This window comes from Falco rusticolus, chromosome 8 (assembly GCF_015220075.1).
Source record: "Falco rusticolus isolate bFalRus1 chromosome 8, bFalRus1.pri, whole genome shotgun sequence".
Classification (NCBI taxonomy): domain Eukaryota; kingdom Metazoa; phylum Chordata; class Aves; order Falconiformes; family Falconidae; genus Falco; species Falco rusticolus.
This window is the reverse complement of record NC_051194.1, coordinates 16,985,413-17,005,208: the sequence shown is the minus strand read 5'-3', so window position 1 is coordinate 17,005,208 and position 19,796 is coordinate 16,985,413. Positions and strand designations below refer to the sequence as shown.

Here is a 19,796-nt window from a genome sequence, read left to right as displayed (position 1 = left end):
AGTACTACATGCATGTGATGGCTAGTTGTACGTCCTGAATCCTGTCATGTTCCCTCAGAGCCCTGCAGCAGCACACTGATAAAGCCCTGTGTGTAGGAATGGATATGCGCACTTAAATGGTTCTGTAAGCAGATGGCTGAATTTCACATCAATATCCCAGATGGGAATATCTTAATAGAGCAGCCACCTGCCCAAGTGATCTCAAGGCTCAGGTCAAATAGTAAATCCTATCCAGTCTTTGGCAGGTGACTCCTGCTGTCTCACAGTCTAATGGATAACCAAGTACTTGCTGAGCATGTAGATGCTATTGGAGTAACTCTTACTGAAACTCACTTTAGAAGAAATAAAAAAAGGAAGGGGAAGACGAGAGAGAGAAAGAAAAGTACAAAGGTGATGCTTGCTCCCTTCCTCTCCTGCTGAACTGACAGGGCTTAACGCTGTTGCAAGTGTGGTGTCAGTGTGCTGATGCCCAGGCAAGATCAACTTCTTATAGCTGATGCAATGTGGGAAGTTGTATGCCATCAAGAGTGAGACTGCTGTTATAATGTGGTAAATAATCTTTATTTACTTTGCCAGAAAGCTTAAGAGAAAACCAAAAACTGATTTTCACCCTCTAATGTTACATACTCCCTCTTCTCCTTCATAAAGCATTTTACTTGCTTTCCCATCTTTTTTTCCCCATAGGAAGATAAATCTTGTATCCATCATTAGACTAAAAATTATACTTCATTTTTTCCCCTGTGTAACTTCACGATGTTTGTGATTGTTCTTTCAAAGAAAGCTTTTACAATGAAGATTAGAAATACTTCTTCAAGGGTTAATTTGGGGATTTCTGAGACATTTTCTGATAACTGAAAAATTTTGGTGGTGTACTGTAATTATAGCAGTTTTAATAAACTCTAGTCCTGATAACTGTTCATCTTTGGCATTATTTCCAAGGAATCATAAACAACCAAAGGTAATGTCTCATAGACCTAAGAAAGAATAGCTGTATGTTCTTATGGTCAAGCTAGAACATGATCATCACTTGATGTTTTAGCCTGACTACCAACACTGGAATTTTTAGGACTGGAAATATTCTGTGTATTTTTTAAAGGATAAGATTTTAAATGATGGCTGTGTGGGGAAAGTCTTAAATTGTATTTTTATAATACTTTAAAATGCCCAGTGGTCCTAATATTTTAAGTGATGTGCTGTCAAGCTAAAAACCAGTAGCAAAGTCTCACTTTAGATGTATAATTTACAATAAACATGATAACCTGCAAAGTATTTAGCACCACAGAAGTGGTAATGTACAAAGCTGTATGTGATGTTTCTCATAATCTAGTTCGGAATTACCAAACTAAACCGAAGTGTGTCTGTGGAATCAAAATGTTAGATTGCCTGCAGAACTGCTTGCTTTCACTGCATCACCCTGTGGAGGTAATGTGTAACATAAATTAAAATAATAGTGGGTTTAGGTGACTTTTTTTTTCTTGCAGAAAATCGTATGCAGTCATAAAATGAGCAGTAGTGTATTTATCAGTCTGGGAAGGGGAAGCAGGTGATGAATGTCATCGAGTCTCTAAAAATAAATCTCAGCTCAGGTTTAAGTTTTTATTGATGTTTTCAGGTTCTGAAAAACTAAACTTTTTTCAGATCATTCCTGAGAAAGCTTTTCAATCAACTTTTAAAACTCTGGAAACATTAAAAAATACTTGTTGGTAGTTATGATCACTGGGCACTGGACAAAGTTCCTGAGACAATTCTGGTGCTTCCATTATGAAATATGAAGTGTGTGGGCAGGTATTGCATGGCGGGGTCTTGGCAACACTTTGCTTGCATACACAGTTATTAATACTCCTGGTTCCTTGAAGCACAGAGATCAAGTTTCCAACCTGCTGTTATTAAAAGAGAAAAACCAAACCTGAAAAGGACATATTAGTTCACTGAGCCTAATTGGAAAAGCATTTCATTAGAATGGGTCAAAAAACTAGTCAGAGAGGTCTGGCAATCATGGTATAATGGTACGTTAGGGAGTGCTTCTCACTAAGTATGGTCTACCCGTTCCTTAATTAAAATGAAAATGATTTAAACTGCTATTACTTTCCTTTGGTGTTTGTTTAACATAGCTAATAAAGGTATCTAATTGTTGGATATTTGACAAGGTTCTATCATAAAAGGTTGCTTTCAAAAATAACTCTTATGTCCGAGGCCTGAAAATTCTGGCCTTTTTAATGACACCTTTAAAAATCCTTTGTCATTTGAATGCACCAAGATAGCTCCTGCTTTCATAAGATCCCTTTTCCTTGTTGCTGGACTAAGTTCCAAAGGGGAAAAAGTGACTATGCTGGAGCTCATTTGAAGCAGACTCCAGCAGCTAATTAGATGTGCTTCCAAAAATACCTCAACAGGTAGGCTTGTTAGACAAGGAATTAATCTATGAAGGGAAGAGTGAAAAAACAGAGGCTAGTCTTGGGGGTAATTTGAGAAATTGCTGAACAGCAATCTTTGGCAAGTATTAAAATTGTGTTTAGGGGTGGGGAGCTGACAGGAGGCAATGTTGAGTATAGATTCCATAAAATCTCCGATTGCCGCAGTTATCAGGAACTGTTTGCTGGAATACATTTTCCTTTTGTTGCAGGGTCAGAGGATTACAGAAGTAAATTCACCGGGAAGTGTTTCATGGACCTTGTCTGTCCTGAGAAGTGTCGCTGCGAGGGAACAATTGTAGACTGCTCTAACCAAAAACTCACCCGACTACCCAGTCACCTTCCTGAATATACTACTGATCTGTAAGTGCTGGCTCTCCAAGATGTGCTTAGCAAGGCATGTTGCGTTTCCGAGTTTTTAAAGGCTGTAAGAGGGACTCAAACCAATTCAAGCCACCTTCTACTTTAATCCCTGTTTGAAAAGGGGGAAGTTAATTTTATTTCAAAGGAGCACCACAACTCCCTTATTTACTTAGCATTCATGCCAACTGTGGGAATGAGAAAGGAGCCATGGCCCTGTGCATCAGCTGCCTCTGTGTGTCTTCTTGAAGTGTTGACCTGTTATGTGGTCCAGGCTGTGTGGTTCCTTTCCATTCTCCCTTTGAGTCCTTTGTCTTTGCATCTGGTCATTTTTAAGAGCTGGATTAACCCTTTAGAGTTAAATCTGTGACCAGGAACTCATTCCATCTCAGCAGTGCCTGCTACTTGGGTGAAATGGCTCTCACTAAAACTAATGTATGGTTAAGCTGATTTTCTGAATGTATGGTAAGTGATTTTATGAAATTTGCTTGCTTTTAGAGATTCTTACAAATTATAAACATATACTGCTAAAGAGAGTAGGAGAAAGCATGTTTATTACTTGGTAACTGAAAAATCTGGTTCTTTTGTTATATCAGCAGCCCCTTCAAACACAGTTCTCCTTTTGTGTTAGCATTCTGTTTATTATACTTAAAGTGTTCTCTTTAAACCATAAAAATTGATGATCTGAAGTTAAGATAGAAAAATATGAGTGTCATCCAGAAACACTGCAAAGTCTCTACACAGGAAAATGGAGCTACATGTAATCAGAGAAAGAATTCTGCATTCCAAGCCTGCCAAGGCAGTGGCCATTGCATTAATTTTGAAGACCAGTAGACTTTTATGGGAAAGTCTACTTTATGTAATCATTTATCATAATCAGTTATGAAATCAGATCCCTTCTGCTTACATGGACCACATCTCCAATTGCATGTCTTCCGTAACAGAATGTGTGAGGGAGGTTTAGTCACGCAAACGAGGCTGTGTAATGGTCAAATTTAATATTCCCTTATCCTGTGCGTTGGAAGAAAGAGGAGTTCTGACCTTGTCCCTTGGCATTACACTCTTAAAGGCATCCTAAGCTTTTACTATAGATACTTTTCTATGTTCCCTTTCCTTCAAAGCTAAACTCTTTTCACTCTAGGAGTCTGAGAGGGATGGCAGATAATGTCTTGTTTAACAAAGGTCATAGTTCTCTGTGTGGCAGCCCTGTATGTCACAGAGGTATATCTATAGACATCTGTGAAGTATTACAAATCTTTTTGTTTGTTCCTATTCAGGCGTTTGAATGACAACGATATTTCTGTTTTGGAAGCTATCGGACTTTTCAAGAAATTGCCCAACCTCAGAAAAATGTAAGTTTGAGTCACTTGCTTGTTAGAATACATGCTGCCTTGGATTATGAAGAAGGATGGAGGTTTTTTAGTTTAGTACTGTAATAGCTGAAATCACTTTTTTAATGTGAATTGAAGGAAACAGAATGAGTTGTCTGTTAGATGGACAGGCCCAGGTAAACCACAGAGACAGATGAAGATCCCTAGGCTGACATTTCGGTGTTCTTTAGGCTGTATTTCTTAAAGTCTTTGACTTATGAAGACTGAAGGGAATTCTGTCCCAGAATTCATTCAGATGTATGCTTATTGCTAGAGATGGCTACAGATTTTAGCATATTGATTTTGTCTTCTGAATGTGTTGTGTGACTCCAACTAGTGTGATTGTTTCAAATAGTCAAAGGAAAATAGTATAAGATATAGATGATGGCAGCTTCTTTTGATCATTATTGTTTTAAAGATGAGAATCAATTAGTTAATTTAGAGATCAGTCATTCAATTATATCTGTATAATTCTGTTGAACAGCCTGTCGTGGTTGTGCCACAGCCTGACTCCTGGCACTGTACAATGTATGTATTTAATAAGAGCTGTGTTTTGGAAAGTGAGTAATCTGTTAGATACCTCCTAATAGTCTTCTAAATGGATCTTTCTGAAGTTATTTAAAGTTTTAACCCTCTGGCCCTATTGCTAATGTCTCATCTAACTGTTTACTTTTAGTAAGAATTTATTGCTAGAGTCAAGGTAATTTACGAAAACCAACCAACCAGGCATTTTGTTCTGCATTCATTTCACATGGCTTCTGCCATCTGGAGCTTCCTGGCCATTTGTACCCATGTAAAATCCCAGGGGCTTTGGAGACAACTGTAGTGGGATTCTTATGTTAGTTTTATTTCTGCAAGACTTTCAGGTGCAGCGTTGCAGGTTTGGGAGTGGGGGTTGTATGTGCAAGCACAGGCCACCAGACTTGGGGAATTAATTATGTACATTGGTATTGGCCTAGTATTTTGTGAATGAACCATAAGTTGTAGCTATGGTGCACTTAGAAAAAGTTGTTGAGATTGTTGAAGCACTCCGTTTTCTATGTAAGTAGACAGCAAATGAGAATGAAAAATGCATGGTATATTAAAAATGTACACAAATTGCAAGCATCTGTCCTCATCAAACCTTCAGGGTTTATGTTTTGAAAATTGGAGAGGTGTGATAGCTGAAATAATTTCTTTCATTTTATTTAATACTTACTGTAGTCAAGTTATGGTGCTGTCCTTCCTGTTCCCATCAATCACTCAGGTGCGAGGGATGCCTCGACAGGCTGCGTTGTTAGGCATAAATGCAGCATGAAACAGAGTTTTGGGGATTTTTTAGGCATTTGTTTCCTGTGAAACAAAAAAAAAATCTTTCTGCTTTGTTCTTGGTAGGTGAGGAGAACTGAACTGCACAGGTTGAGTTCAAACAGATGGCAAAAAGAAGTTGTGCCCTATACCTCATAAAATGTGTGTCTCATGGATTTTTAGTGACAGCCTCCAAGCAGAGGCTCTTTAGGTAAACTTTGTATTTGAGCTAATTCTTTTGTTCTACCTAAGGTTGTGAAGACATTTCTGAATTTGAATAAAGGGATTTTCTGAAAAGGAAGTTTTTTTGTGGAACAACATTTTAACCATAACCTTGCCCAGTAGCTTGATCCTTAAGAAGCCAGATGAGACTTCTTTTTTCCTAGTCCCATTTTGTGAAGGGAAGGAGTTACTAGGAAAAACAAAATGAGCAAACAAACATCCCTTTCCTTCTATGTTATTATTTGGCCTTTACTAAGTGTCCTTCTGCTAATAATAGGCACCTCTCCATCACGCAAGAAGGAAAATGAAGGGAAATGCCAGCGGATGGGATTGCTGCTGCTAATGGCCCTAATGCAGCAGCTCTGTGTGTGTGGCAGGAATGATGCATGTGGTCTTCATTAAGTCTTACTGCTGCTATTAAATTAAGGAGGAAGAATGCTGATCAAACCCCCATTTTTCAGTGTGTATAAGGGACAAGAAATTTTACTGTTATTTGATTGGCAATATTGACTCTCTCTCATCATATTCCTTGTCTGTTCAAATGTTAAAGGAAAACAGCAGGTGGAGGAACCTTTCTGGAAATTTCATTACTTCCTAGGCTTGAGAAAACAGTTCAGAGCTTCAAGTAGTGGACTGTTAGCCTAAATCACCTTTTTTGTTGGTTTGGTTTTTTGATTTTTTTGTTTTTTGTTTATTTAATCTCTGTAATTCTCTTTCTTCTGAAATTAATCTGAATATCTGAAATCTGGATATCTTAATAGGCATTTGAATGATTGCTCTCTGAATGTCCTTTAGTTTAAGACTAGTGACAGATCCTTGTCAAGGAAATTTGCAAAGAAACTACTTGCAGAGTATTGTGGTTCCAGTGGCTAGTAAAGCTCCAGCATAATTCCAGAGATAGAGGGATTAGTTCCTCCTTCCTCTTGATGAGTGTTTCATATTAGTACCTCCTCATCTTACATTATGCTTAAGTGTAGCTTTGATTTATAACATAAACACTGTGAGGAGGTCTGCAAATTGGACCTTAAGGAGAATTTACTTGCATTCTAGATGTATGCTCACATTTGTTCTTTTGTCACTCAAGCTCCATCAATTGTCTGTGTCTGTACGTGTGTTGTGGCGTATCACAGTCTCGGGTTTTCTAATAAGATTCCAAAGGGAAGTAGTCATAGATTTGGCATGGACATATTAGGGTTGCTTCAGTGTGTATATGTGTAAATAGTCTTTAATTATATATTCACATAATAGCTTTCAGTTGGACCCTTGCTCCAGCCCCTTGCTAGGTTCCTCATCTCCTGATTCGGTGCAGTTCCTATGCTCACCATGCTTTGCCTCACCAGAAGGCCAGTGTCCTGTCCCTCTTCTCTGTACTTCTCTCTAGCCACTGACAAAACTACTCTTCTTATTGAGGTTCCCTTCCTAGCCCTCACACACAATTACTCCACGGCCTTGCCTTGAGCTGTTTGTTTATAGCCTTCACAGATGTCTCTGGGGCCCCTTCTCCATCCAGCCAAGGACGTTACTTCCGAATACTGCCTGGGACTGGTAGAGTAAGTACTTTAGAGAAATGTGCCCAGCCCCAAACTTGGCACAGACACTGTAGCTTGGTGTCATGCACTGTTTTATGAGACAATGGAAGATGTCATTCAAAGAAGAATCCAAATTAAAAAATCTCTGTAAAATTAGTGTCTAAAATTCAAATCTTCCAAAAAATATGTCTTGCAGTCTCCTTGGATTGTGGTAGGAAACATAAATATCTCTGTTAAAGACTAAGAATTCAGCTAAATCCCAACATTTTGTCAGGGAAGATGTATCCTTTGAATGGAACACCTACATGGTAGTTACCAATTAACAAATTTGAATTCAGAATTTATTTGAGTGCTTCAGGCTTTTCATAAAAAAATATTAGAGTTTTGAGATATGAGGAAAATGGTATTTTGGTTAGCTTTATTTCCTGGAATAGAAGCACTTCCTTCTTTTGTTTAAAAAAAAAAAGAAAAACAAAACTAAAAAGTATCTACCTCTAAACATGAAAAGGACACCTGACAGTTCTTTTAAATTTTTTATTCTTTTATTTTTTAAAATTCTTCTAAATCTTGCCAATTTTATAAAGTAAATATATAAAAAAGAAAGGGGTACTGTCAGACCACCTTTGCAACAGGTTGTACTGCCAACCCCACCTCTAATATGTAATTATCTTTTGAGTGTCATTTGTAAATATTCCTCCTAAGCTGTATCTTATTGTACTATGTGTCAGCCCAGGATTTAACCCATTTTACTGCAAAACAAAATTAAGTCTTGATATAGAAATTTGAAGGTCACAGATCCATAATGTAAAGTTATGCCATATTTTACTTAGGAATTAAATTGCTAAGATTGCCCTGCTGGTTTGTATGGTTAACATGTCTGCATGTGCCTTTAAAATAAAAAATTCGACTTCAGTAATTAGCTGCAGAATCCCATATACATAATGCTATTTTCATAACTTAAATTTTAATCCATCTTTATGTTTAGTGCTTTTACAGTGGAATAAAGAGGTTGATGTAGATTCCTGTAGACAGATCTAACCCGGTCGAGAAGTAATTTACTGGGATCTCTAGTGGGTTTTGCAAAGTGCCCTGACCTCTGTGTTGCTTTCATTGCATTCTTACCGTACTACCTCACCTGATCTTGCAAGTGTAAAGGGATGACTTGTTTCTGAAAGCTAAAGTCATTACAGTGGCTTCCACGCTCCCAAGACCTATGTTGCTAGTATTTTTCAGGGTGGTTAGAAAAGAGTATTTTGAATCTGCTTGAAGTGCAAAAGAAATACAAGGATGTGTTTCTGAGCTCCATTAGAGTGGGAGCAGCTCCATGACTTGGTTTTTTTGGGGTATCCTATCCCTGTCAGGTGGAAAGGCTCCAGGACCTGCTGCTCCCTAGCACAGGGAGCTGGAGGTTTCTGCCTTTGTGCAGAGGAAGTGGAAGTTGCTAGTGGAAGTTCTTCTCACTCAACACAGCAAGATCTTGCATAAGGCAGGGATGAGGGGTGACATTACTGTTGGCAGAGGTAAGGTTTTGACACTTTTGTGGAAGGGAACAGTTCTTTGCTCCCAACAACTAACAAATTCAGCGTGAAGCAAACACTGGGACTACCTCAAGTTGTTAATCAGTGAAAATACCCTCCAGTGCTTGGGGACTTCCATGGCAGTGGGAGCCTGGAGGGGTCTTCTGGCCATGGCAGACAGGTTTAAGCTCCAAAACCCCCTGGGTACCTATCTCGGTGGGAGCACAGAGATGCACTTGCCTGCTGAAGTGGGATGCTGACACATAAGGAGAGCCTGCAGCTCCCAGATGTCAGCTCCAGAGCCTGCCCACTCCCCAGCGCCTACATGAAATCAGTGGGACTCGCAGTTCCCACTCAGGTCCCAGCAGCTGTTTCTGCGAGGAAAAATTGGCAATGAGCTCACATTCAAAATAAAAGGTGAACTGCCATACTACATGCACTGCTGGGGAGAAAGGGGACTGAACTCTTTTCTCAGAGAACAAGAACAATAAAAAAAAAATTACTTCAAAACCTGAAAGGGACATCTAACAGTTCATTATGTTAAGTCTTGCCAAAGTTACAAAGTGAACGTAAAATATGGACTTGTAATAGGAAGCGTCAGGCTGTCTTGGCAATAGCTGGTACTGCCAACCCCACCTCTAGTATATAATTGCCTTTGGAGGCTTAATTTGTCTGTAAATATTTCTCCAATGTTGAATTGTATAGAGTGTCAGCCCAAGATTTAACACATTTTACATGCAAAATAAAATTGAATCATGATGAAATTTGCAGACTAGAAGTCAGTTTCAAATAGAGAATGTCAAGTTTCTTGGGGAGGTAAAAGTAGTTTGTGTCCTTGGAAACAGCTGTTACCTGCTGTTCTTTCCCCTAAGCATAAATTTTGCGATGGCAATTGAGGTTGCAGTCATGTGTCACTTGTTATATAGAAACAGACTTTGGTTTTGGAAATTAAATTGTAAAGAGTGTTGTGGTACATAGCATTTGGGCTTATTGTGTGCCTCTCCCTTTTTACCAGTAAGGCCATCATTCTGCTCTCCTGAATGCATGTAGGAGTGTCACTGGGCATACCTGTCTGTCTGTAATATTTAAGACTTTCAGTGCCATCCTGCTGCTGAGAACAACTCACCCTACATAAGCCAGCTAGACTGTTGGTAAAAGCTGTAAAACCTTCTCAGCATCCTGCAGAAGAATGCAACAGCACTGGGGTTTTCCTCCTAACATACACTTAAAAATTCCAAACGTTTCACCAACAGATGGAAATATTCTAGAGAAACTCCCACTCAGGCTGTTTGTATGATAAAACTACAAAGTTCAAGGTGAGACCAAGCAGAGCCTTTGCACTCGGACTGCACACTGGTGGTCATTCTTGTGGGAAGGTGTGTTGGTAACACAGTGATGAATTAATTGCATGCTGGAATGTTAAAATTGACCCAGCAGGTACAGCAGGATGAATGGTTCTGTTAAACCTGAATAGAGTCCAGCTTGTTCTGTGCTCAGAAATAATATTATTATAAACTTTAGCCATAAAGTAAATAAAATCTGACTGAAAAGTGAGCTGTGTGAACAGTGTCACCTTGATAACTTCTTAGATCTGTTAATTTCCTATTCACTGCCCCACATAAAGTAGACCTAGGCTTGCTGAAAATTTCTTTTGACCTCTTACCTAAAATAAAAGTCTGGAAATAGGATTAAATGTTATTACCAAGACAAATCAGGAAGTATTTACAGAAACAATACCCTTTCTTGAATGACCAGGTTGACTATAGGCTCCCATTAGGGTCCTGCCAGAGGGCATAGATAACTTGGGAGATCCTCAAGACTCGTTTTATTTTCCACTGTCTTCCAGTATTTCAAGAAGAATTCCTTATAGAAGCTTAGTGTTGCAAGAGGATGGGGCTTTTCTATAATGGGAGTTTGCTATAAAGTCTGTCAGAAATTTTTTTTCTGATTTAAAAAAAAATCCTTCTCAAGTTCTGTGATCATGTATGAAAGAATCTTTTAGTACTGGAAGGATGGAGTAGAGCTCTCTGAGCTGCAGAACAGGCAAAAGTTTCACTGCTTTCATTTTTCAAGGTTTGTATCAGTTGATTGTCTTTGCTGGGAATTCTAGACCGAAAAGTATGTTATTTCTTGTGTTTATTATTCTAGTAGGTCAGACTTTAAGGAGGATACTTTTTTTTTTTTTTTTAGTGAATGTCATCTACCTTTTTTTATTGTTGTTGTTGCATTCTGGTATGGGAAGCTTTCATTAAGGAAGACAAATAAAGAAATCCAGGCTTGCAAAACATCTGCTTTGATAATACCCCAAGAGGGGATTGCAGGGCAGTGTCATCTTTACCTATATTATTGTAAAGCTTGTCTTTTCTCTGCCTTGCAACTTTGATTTCATCATAGCATTTAATCTTGGATTTTCAGATCTTTTGCATGGGAAATATATATATAACTGGCTTCTTCTGAAACTGCTGGCATATTTTTGGATAACTGAAATTGTTGAAATGATCAGGCATTATTAACTCAAATGAGTGAAGCTCCCTATCTACAGAAGTTCTTTGGCAGCAATTAAAATTCAGATGGTTTGGATTGTATAAAGGTGCCAATTTCTTTGCAAATTACAGCCAGCCTTTTTCTCCAATATTTGCTCTCTTCTTCCTTGAGTATCTAATCATCTGTAAGTTGTACAGATGTTTTAATATATGTGACTAAATATCTTCTAGATGGTAAAAACTAACTAATAAAGCTTTGTAACTACAAATATAGGTCAGTTTGCAATCTGTGAATTGAAAGTCAAAGACTTCGTTTATTATAGTAACTTACCCTCCCTTCCCACCACAAACATTAACTCATTTTTTCATTTATTTTTGTGCAAATATGCATCATGGCATGATCTTTACTGGGAAAGGGGTCACTGGGAGCATTTATTTATGCCAACATTCAAAAGAGATGCTGAGCTCTAAACATTTCCACTAGAGCAATAGCTCAGCCCCAAAATTAAATGCATATGTCAGAATATCCTTCCTTGACTTGCTTTGACACTGAACATAAACTCTTCTTGTGAGCGTTAGCACAAAGTACTAAACTTCTGGAAAGCAAAATCTGCATGTAAGTATTTCTATATGTTTTCATGTTATTTTTGGCTGATTGCTGGCATACTCCTATTCTTTCTGATCACAGAATGCACAAGAGGTGATGGGCCACATGCTTTAGGGCCCACTATCTGACAGTTGTTCTGCAGACATAAACCAGCGTACTCAAGTTTCCCACATGAAACATATCTCCATGACTCAACTTTTTTTTTATTAAGTGATGACTTCTGCAAAGAGCAAGACCCACATTATTTCTATCTAAGGCCAAGCTGTCCTGTTGCCATGTCTTCTGTCAACTTTTATCCCAACAAGATCGCCTGTTCTTCTCAGCAGAGTAGCCCGGGTGTTAATCTGATACCTTGTCATTTGTTTTATATCACCTGGAATTGGATTTTGAAACTATTACTCATGCTGCGTGTGGACTGGGATCATTTCTGGAATAATGTGCTATTCAGTATGAGTAATAGTGTTGGAATTTGGCATCTTCTTGGGAGCAAGAGCATATATTTTACTTTCTCTTTTTTTGTTGTAGACAGTAAAACAAAGAATAGTGTTTCCTGTTATAAACTTAAATAAATAAGATTATTCATCATAAACTATACAGGTCATCATAGGAGATGCTTGAAGGACTGAGGCCCAAGGTTTTCACGTGCTTAAGGCCTTTTATAAAAATGTTTTAAATAATTCAATGCCATTTATTTTTATGCATCTCTAATGGCATTTTATCATTCAGAAATTGTCTGTTCACTGGGTTTTTCACAAATATGAAATATTCAAAAGGTTAATTTTGCATTTCATCAGAATTTCATTTGACTTTGTAGATTGACGTTTTCCAGTGTTGATCTATAAGCAAACATCTTGAGACTGTATAGGCAGAGTAAATATTTAGAAAATAATGCTGTATATTGCAGTAGCTGTGAATTGGGAATTAAGTGATACTCATTTCATTTTGAGTGGTGGTGTTAAATTTAAGTGCCTGGGAGGTCATGAATGCACATATTAAAATTTATATTAGGTACATGCAGTCACATAGTTTTGGATGTTACTCCAGTGTTGAGTTTAAAAAGAGTAAATGTCCTGGTACACTAAATAAAAGTGGTCTGCATTTCAGTGTGTGGTACCTGTTTCACTGGTAGTAGCATTAACCAATTCTTGCCAGATGAGCACTGAGTCCCAAGCATGGTCCATAACTTCATGGACATAAATCAGATTTTAGAAACCCCCCACTTATTTTATCCCTGAGACCCTTACAAGCAAGAATGACATGATTTGTTAAAGACCTCGTAGTTCTATTAATTTCAATGCTCTTGATATATCTGATATAGTTGTGGTTTTGATGAGTGAAGAGGAGCTGTTTGTAAGTTCAGTAGGTGTACTTTTGAACTTCTGTGTGCTCTCCTTGCTGAAGGGATGTCTCTCTAGATAAGCACTAAAAGGCACATATTCTTCCCATCCTCCTCCTCCCAGTGTGATGACGTATGTTTGGAATAAAATGCTAATAATTTTATTATTGTGACTGGTTGTGTCCTTCCAGAAACCTAAGCAACAATAAGATCAAGGAAATCCGAGAAGGCACGTTTGATGGAGCTTCAGGAGTGCAGGAACTGATTCTGACAGAGAATCAACTGGAATCAGTGCATGGACGAATGTTCAGAGGCCTCACAGGGCTAAAGACATTGTAAGTGCCCACACTTGTCTTTCTCTGTTCCTCTCTAAGTTGAGTGGCAGTGCTCAAGTTCAGCAATGCCTGCTAAAATATCTGTTACTACACAACGAGCTCTAAGGCGGAGTCTTGTATCACTATCATGATGTTTTCAATGTATTTCTAGTCCTGGGTAGGTTTGAGATTTATCTGCTAGTTCTGTGAAAAAAACAAATTTTAAAGAATTTCGGGAGTAACATGATGGTGAACCTGTCATGGGTCAAATTTAGACACTTTCAATCATTTAATACTTTTAATATTTTGTTATTTTCTATGGAAAGAAGGTATGTAGGAACATGTTTACTATCTATTAGTCCATCATCCCACTCCATCTCCACCCAAACTGGAATTGTTGGTCTACTTAAACCAAACCTCAGCCTAGGCTAGGAGCCTAAAAGCTTTTTAATACCCTACAACTTTATGAAATCATTAGGTAGGGAGTGAAGAAACACTCAAGTTACTGCTGCCAACAAAACAGGCATAGCTAAGCAACTTTAAGGCAGGTATAACCAAACTGTGATAGGTCCTGCTGACAGAAGGTAACTGGCCACTCACTATGCACCAGGTGTAGTGGCCCATGAGCACAGGCATCACTTTGGACTAGCCACAGCATGCTCTTTCTTGCCCACACCAAGTACCATAAAAGTTATGTCTGGGCATAGTATTAATGGGGTTGTGGTTGGGGAGAGTGTGAAAGAGACATAGAGCCCACATGCATAAGAAATCAGTTTGGTATTACTTTTGTGCTTAGCCAACCTTTGTAATTTATTTCTGAGAACTAACACTTGTACATAAACTCATAGTACCTAATACTAGTTTATTTTCATGTTAAAAGTTATATTGGAAGAAGGATCTCAGACAAGACTTCAAGATGGTGTCCAATCCACCATCCTGAGAAGCAGTCAGGGACTAGGCTTCTGGTTGCAACAGACTTGTGCCAGGCAATACGTATGATTTGTACATGAAAAATCTCTCTTGCAGTCCTCCCTGATACAGAAAGCAAGCACTTGACTGTGTGGATGCTGTTAGTACACAGACCCTAGGAATCAAAATGTGATTCAAAATCTGCAATTTAGTCATTAGCAGCAAATACTTCTTATGTTACAATGTATCATGGCACAATTACTTCAGTCCTTACTCAAGTGTAAAAATAAGTTTCACTTCAAGAATTTTGGCCTGTAATGGTGAATACAGACCTTTTCTTTTGCTGTTCCTTCAACAATTTTTTTCTGTAGCCATCTGTTCTTTAATTTAATGTACGCACTTTACTAAGGGGTTTGAAAATACCGTCTATAGATACTAAATTAATTTTTATACTGTAAAGCAGCCTGTGGCAATGCTCCTAAACAAAAATCAGCATTTTTTAATAAAAAGATGCTTAACATTCAAGCTATCCTGCTGACCTGATTTACATTTCCCCCTAGCTGATAAAGCAGTCTAAATATACACAGCATGATATGAGGATCTGTAAGGATAAGTATTCCTTCAGGAAGGGCACACGTTGCATGGCGAACCATGATACAAACCCAAAGGTTTTGGCTTGAGGGACATGTATTTCTGTCCATTAATTGACTTTGAACATGAGAATTGTGATCTTTTACAAAGATGCCACATTGGACAAGGTCATGGTCCAGTTTTTAAAAGACCATATGTTTCCTGAAATGTAATAAATTTCTGTGCAAGACATACTGACATCCAAATTCAGTCACCACATCTTGAAGTATGACTGCCTGATACTTTACATACAGAACTGAGAAAATGTTTCCAACTGCAACTAAGCCAGTAAGGGCCTTACTTCTCTTATTTACTACTCTATTAATTTTAGAGCTTGTGGTCTTGACCTGGCTTTCAGGCAACTTCGTACTCCATGTGTAAGTCTCTGTGCCCTGTGACTCTTTTATGACATAGTTTCACCCCAGTTGCAACACCAAAACTCTGAAGACTGAAGTGCCTGTGACAGTAACTTTACGTAGCAAACAGTAATGCAAAAGCAATGTAACATTCAGGTGTCCAACACTGTGTTTGTGATTACACTGTGAATTTCTTCCCAGCCATATCTAATCTCTCTTTGGTGTTTTTCGAGCGTCTATCGATGTAGCATCTAAACACCCAACTGGTGGATACCAATCTGAGATTTAAATCCAGACTTCTAAGGGAGTCTGAATTTTTGTTGCTCACTGCATGAATTTGATACCAAGGAATTAACCCTCCTCTATTTGGAGGATCAGTTCACTGGAACAGCAGCATGAGCTGCATATATTTGGTGGATTTTTGGTAGTATGCTTTAATTACTGAATAATTTTTCACCTAAGTAGGAATATTGCAGCTGTGTAGTGATGTTTACAGACCCAGATGTTGATTGGCATGCAGCGTAACAAATACACATGAGCCTTTTTTTTGCTATGAAGTGAAACAAGATACTAGTCTTTCAGTTTAATTGGGCTTTATCGTCGAGTTCATTGTTACCATAACAACTCAGAGATGTATCTTCAAAAACACAGCACTGATTCATCTGGTACAAACACTGAGCAAAGACCATTTTATAGGATAGTTACTGATTTCTGTCTTGTCAATTAATGATTATAATAACATTTCAGAGCTTGTGATAGGTCTGGAAATCTTTCCTAAAGTATTCCTTGATTTCTGCTGAGGATGCTGTTTCCTTCCGTGCTTATGCAGTGCGGATTACAAAAACATCCATGACAGGACTAGAGGTAATGCAGCTAGTATCGGACCGGATGCATCCATGGGTCCTGAGGGAACCAGAAGATGAAGTTGCGCAGACACTATCCATCATGTTAGAGAAGTCATGGCAGTTTGGTGAAGTTCCCACTGACTGGAAAAGGGGAAAAATAACCCCCATTTTTAAAAAGGGAAATAAGGAAGACCTGGGGAACTATAGGCCAGTCAGCCTCACCTCTTGGAGCAGATCCTCCTGGAAACTATGCTGAGGCATATGGAAAATAAGGAAGTGATTGGTGACAGCCAGGATGGCCTCAGTAAGGGCAAATCATGCCTGACAAATTTGGTGGCCTTCTACAACGACATTACAGCATTGATGGATAAGGGAAGCGCAAGTGATATCATCTACCTGCACTTGAGCAAAGCATGTGACACTGTCCTGCATGACATCCCTTTCTTTAAATTAGAAAGACATGGATTTGATGGGTGAACCACTTAGTGGATAAGGAATTGGCTGGGTGGTTGCACTCAAAGAGTTGTGGTCAATGGCTCGATGTCCAAATGGACACCACTGACGAGTGGCATTCCTCAGGGGTCCTTACTGGGACCAGCACTGTTCAACATCTTTGTCAGTGAGATGGACAGTGGGATCGAGTGCACTCCCAGCAAGTTTGCTGATGACCCCAAGCTGTGTGGTGCAGTCAACACACTGGAGGGAAGGGATGCCATCCAGAGGGACCTTGACAGGCTTGAGAGGTGGGCCTGTGCAAACCTTATGTAGTTCAACAAGGCCAAGTGCAAGGTCCCAAGCACAAATACAGGCTGGGTGGAGAATGAATCGAGAGCAGCCCTGAGGAGAAGGACTTGGGGCTGTTGGTGGACCAGAAACTCAGCATGACCCAGCTATGTGAGCTGGCAGCCCAGAAAGCCAACCGTATTCAGGGCTGCATCAAAAGAAAAATGGCCAGCAGGTCGAGCTTATCTACTCTGCTCTTATGACACCCCACCTGGAGTACTGCATCCAGCTCTGGGGCCCCCAACATAAGAAGGACATGGGCCTGTTGGAGCAAGGCCAGAGAAGGGCCATGAAGATGCTCAGAGGGCTGGAGCACCTCTCCTGTGCAGACAGGCTGAGAGAGTTGGGGTTGTTCAGCCTGGAGAAGAGAAGGATCCAGGGAGACCTTACAGCGGCCTGCCAGTGCCTGAAGGGGCTACAAGGAAGCTGGAGAGGGGCTTTGTACAAGGGCCTGTAGGGACAGGACAAGGTGAATGGCTTTAAGCTGAAAGAGGGGAGATTTAGATTAGGTATTAGGAAGAAATTCCTCACTGTGAGGGTGGTGAGGCGCTGGCCCAGGCTGCCCAGAGCAGCTGTGGGTGCCCCATCCCGTGGATGCTCAAGGCCAGGCTGGACGGGGCTCTGAGCAACCTGCCCTGGTGGAGGGTGTCCCTGCCCGTGACAGGAGGGGTGGAACTAGATCTCTTTAAGGTCCCTCCCAACTGAAACCATCCTATGATTGTCACACATTTCTGGCAGTCTTTCTCAATTGGCCTCTGAAATAAGTCTTCATTTACTCTCATATTTACTAAATTAAGACTACTTTTTATTTCAAGTTTGCCACTACTCACTTTTGATTGCATGCTACTTTCAGATTGGAGCTCCCATCAGCCTCTAACATTCTGTGGAAGAAATGAGTTTTAAATTCATGAAACAATGTTTATACAAATCTAGCCCTCCTATAGCCATGTTGTACTTCAGCAATCAATAAAAACAGAGTACAGTGCTTGCCAAAACATCTGTTGATGCCCTAGATAAAGGACCTCCTATCTGGAAATTATACCTTCTCCCAGTAGTTCCTAATTCCCTGTTTTAATCTTTGCAGGATGCTGAGGAGCAATTCTATCAGCTGTATAAACAATGACACCTTTGCCGGACTGAGCTCAGTGAGGCTTCTTTCTCTGTATGATAATCACATCAGCACTATCACCCCTGGAGCCTTCAGCACATTGGTCTCTTTGTCTACAATGTAAGTTATCTTTTTATGGTATGAACATGTTATGATGCTGTTCTTCCATGCTTTTGTTTTAAGAACACAGTGTATGGGTTTCAAAATCAAACTACTTACTGCTCATATATGGAAAATATCATTTAGGGAAAGAAAAATTCATCCTACTGAAATCGCAGGTTTGGAGGATTCAAGGTGTGCTTTAAAGAAATATTTGAATTGCTTCAGCTGAGTGGCTGAAAAAACTTTGAGGTTGCCAGCCTCAGACAGGGGGACTGTATGTTTTGCCGTGTCGTAACCTAGTGCAATGCACAGCAGAAGTTCATGTAAAACAATCTCTGTGGATTCACAAATGCATAGCCTATTACACTTTAGCTCCCTGAAGTTGCTTTAGTTTCAGTATAGTCTTAATTTTGTTAAGAATGGCTTCTTGGATTTCAGTCAATATCTGAATTTCAGTTGGATTTCAGTTAGTTAAATATCAGAAGAAATCTAGTAGCTAATGCTTAGATTTTCAGAGGAGCCTAAGAGGAGAAAATACTCAAGTCCTGCTGAATGTGAATGTGAAAATCCTGACATAAGCTTTTCTGATAATTCTCTTATATTTCTCAATCTTTCTTTGAAGTTTTTCCCTTGCTTCTTAAATATGTTTACATGCTTTTTGTAGCGTGTCCATTGTAATAAAGTACAGAATGATAGATATGGAAGGTCTGCTCTTTGTTTCCATCTGTGAATGGGACCCTGATGTTGCTGTTAATGGAAATTGCCCTGAAAATGCACCCTAATTGTCCAATCAAAATAAACCACTGGTGCTATTGCATTTCAGATTTTGAAAGCATTCTCCATCATGTTTGGGAAAGAAAGAAGTGTTGCATCTCAGCTGGTTTGTTGCTCACACTTTCATTTTGTTGTTACAACTTTTCACCAGCAAATCAGTCACTATTTTGGCATTAGCTCCATGCAGCATAAAGAACCCAGATTTTTCTTCCATTTACTTTCTGTAGTCCCAAAAGCCTCCTTGAAATTGATGGACGAAGAGATAAAAATTACAAGATTATTTTTATTGACTGTTTTCAAGTCACTGGTCAAAGAGAGTGGTAGTCGCTGAAAGCTTGTTCTTATTGTGCTGCAAGCAATGCCTGCCTGCTTCTCACACATTTGTCTCCTTCCATGGATCCCTTAAAAGCTGTGACTCTCTGAATCAGTCTGTAAAGTCCCTACCTTGTTTGCATAGAAGCATCTTTGTCACATTTTGTCAGAAGGCCCATTTTCCTTTTTTTTTTTCTGCTGTGGATCTAACAACAGCAGTTAAAGCTGCTGCTAATTAAAATGCATTGCTTTGGCACTGACTTATAATCATGTTGGTCATGGCAGGTTCCTAGCTGTGTCTTGATGAAAAAGTTTGTGATGTGACACATTTTCATTCTGTGCTTGACCTGCAGACAGGAGAAGGTGTGCTTTTGACTTCCTTAGACATTGGTTTAAGGCCATAGTGGTATTTTGCATATAAATGCAAAATTCAGATGTGTTAATTTCCTAGCAGTACTCCATTGTAGGTGGATATATTATATGACAACACTACTGAAGATAGATAGTATGACTGCTTTTCCTGTTCAGCCCACACTTTGTG

General features: G+C 39.2%; 1 protein-coding gene across 1 annotated transcript in view; it reads left to right on the top strand.

Annotated features, from left to right (window-relative positions):
* Positions 1–19,796, top strand: part of SLIT3 (slit guidance ligand 3) — a 531,438-nt gene that overhangs the window by 399,732 nt on the left and 111,910 nt on the right. The window contains exons 16-19 of the mRNA XM_037398361.1: positions 2,624–2,774; positions 4,049–4,123; positions 13,314–13,457; positions 18,044–18,187. Of these exons, the coding sequence (XP_037254258.1) occupies positions 2,624–2,774; positions 4,049–4,123; positions 13,314–13,457; positions 18,044–18,187 (514 nt within the window). The remainder of the gene's footprint in view (positions 1–2,623; positions 2,775–4,048; positions 4,124–13,313; positions 13,458–18,043; positions 18,188–19,796) is intronic.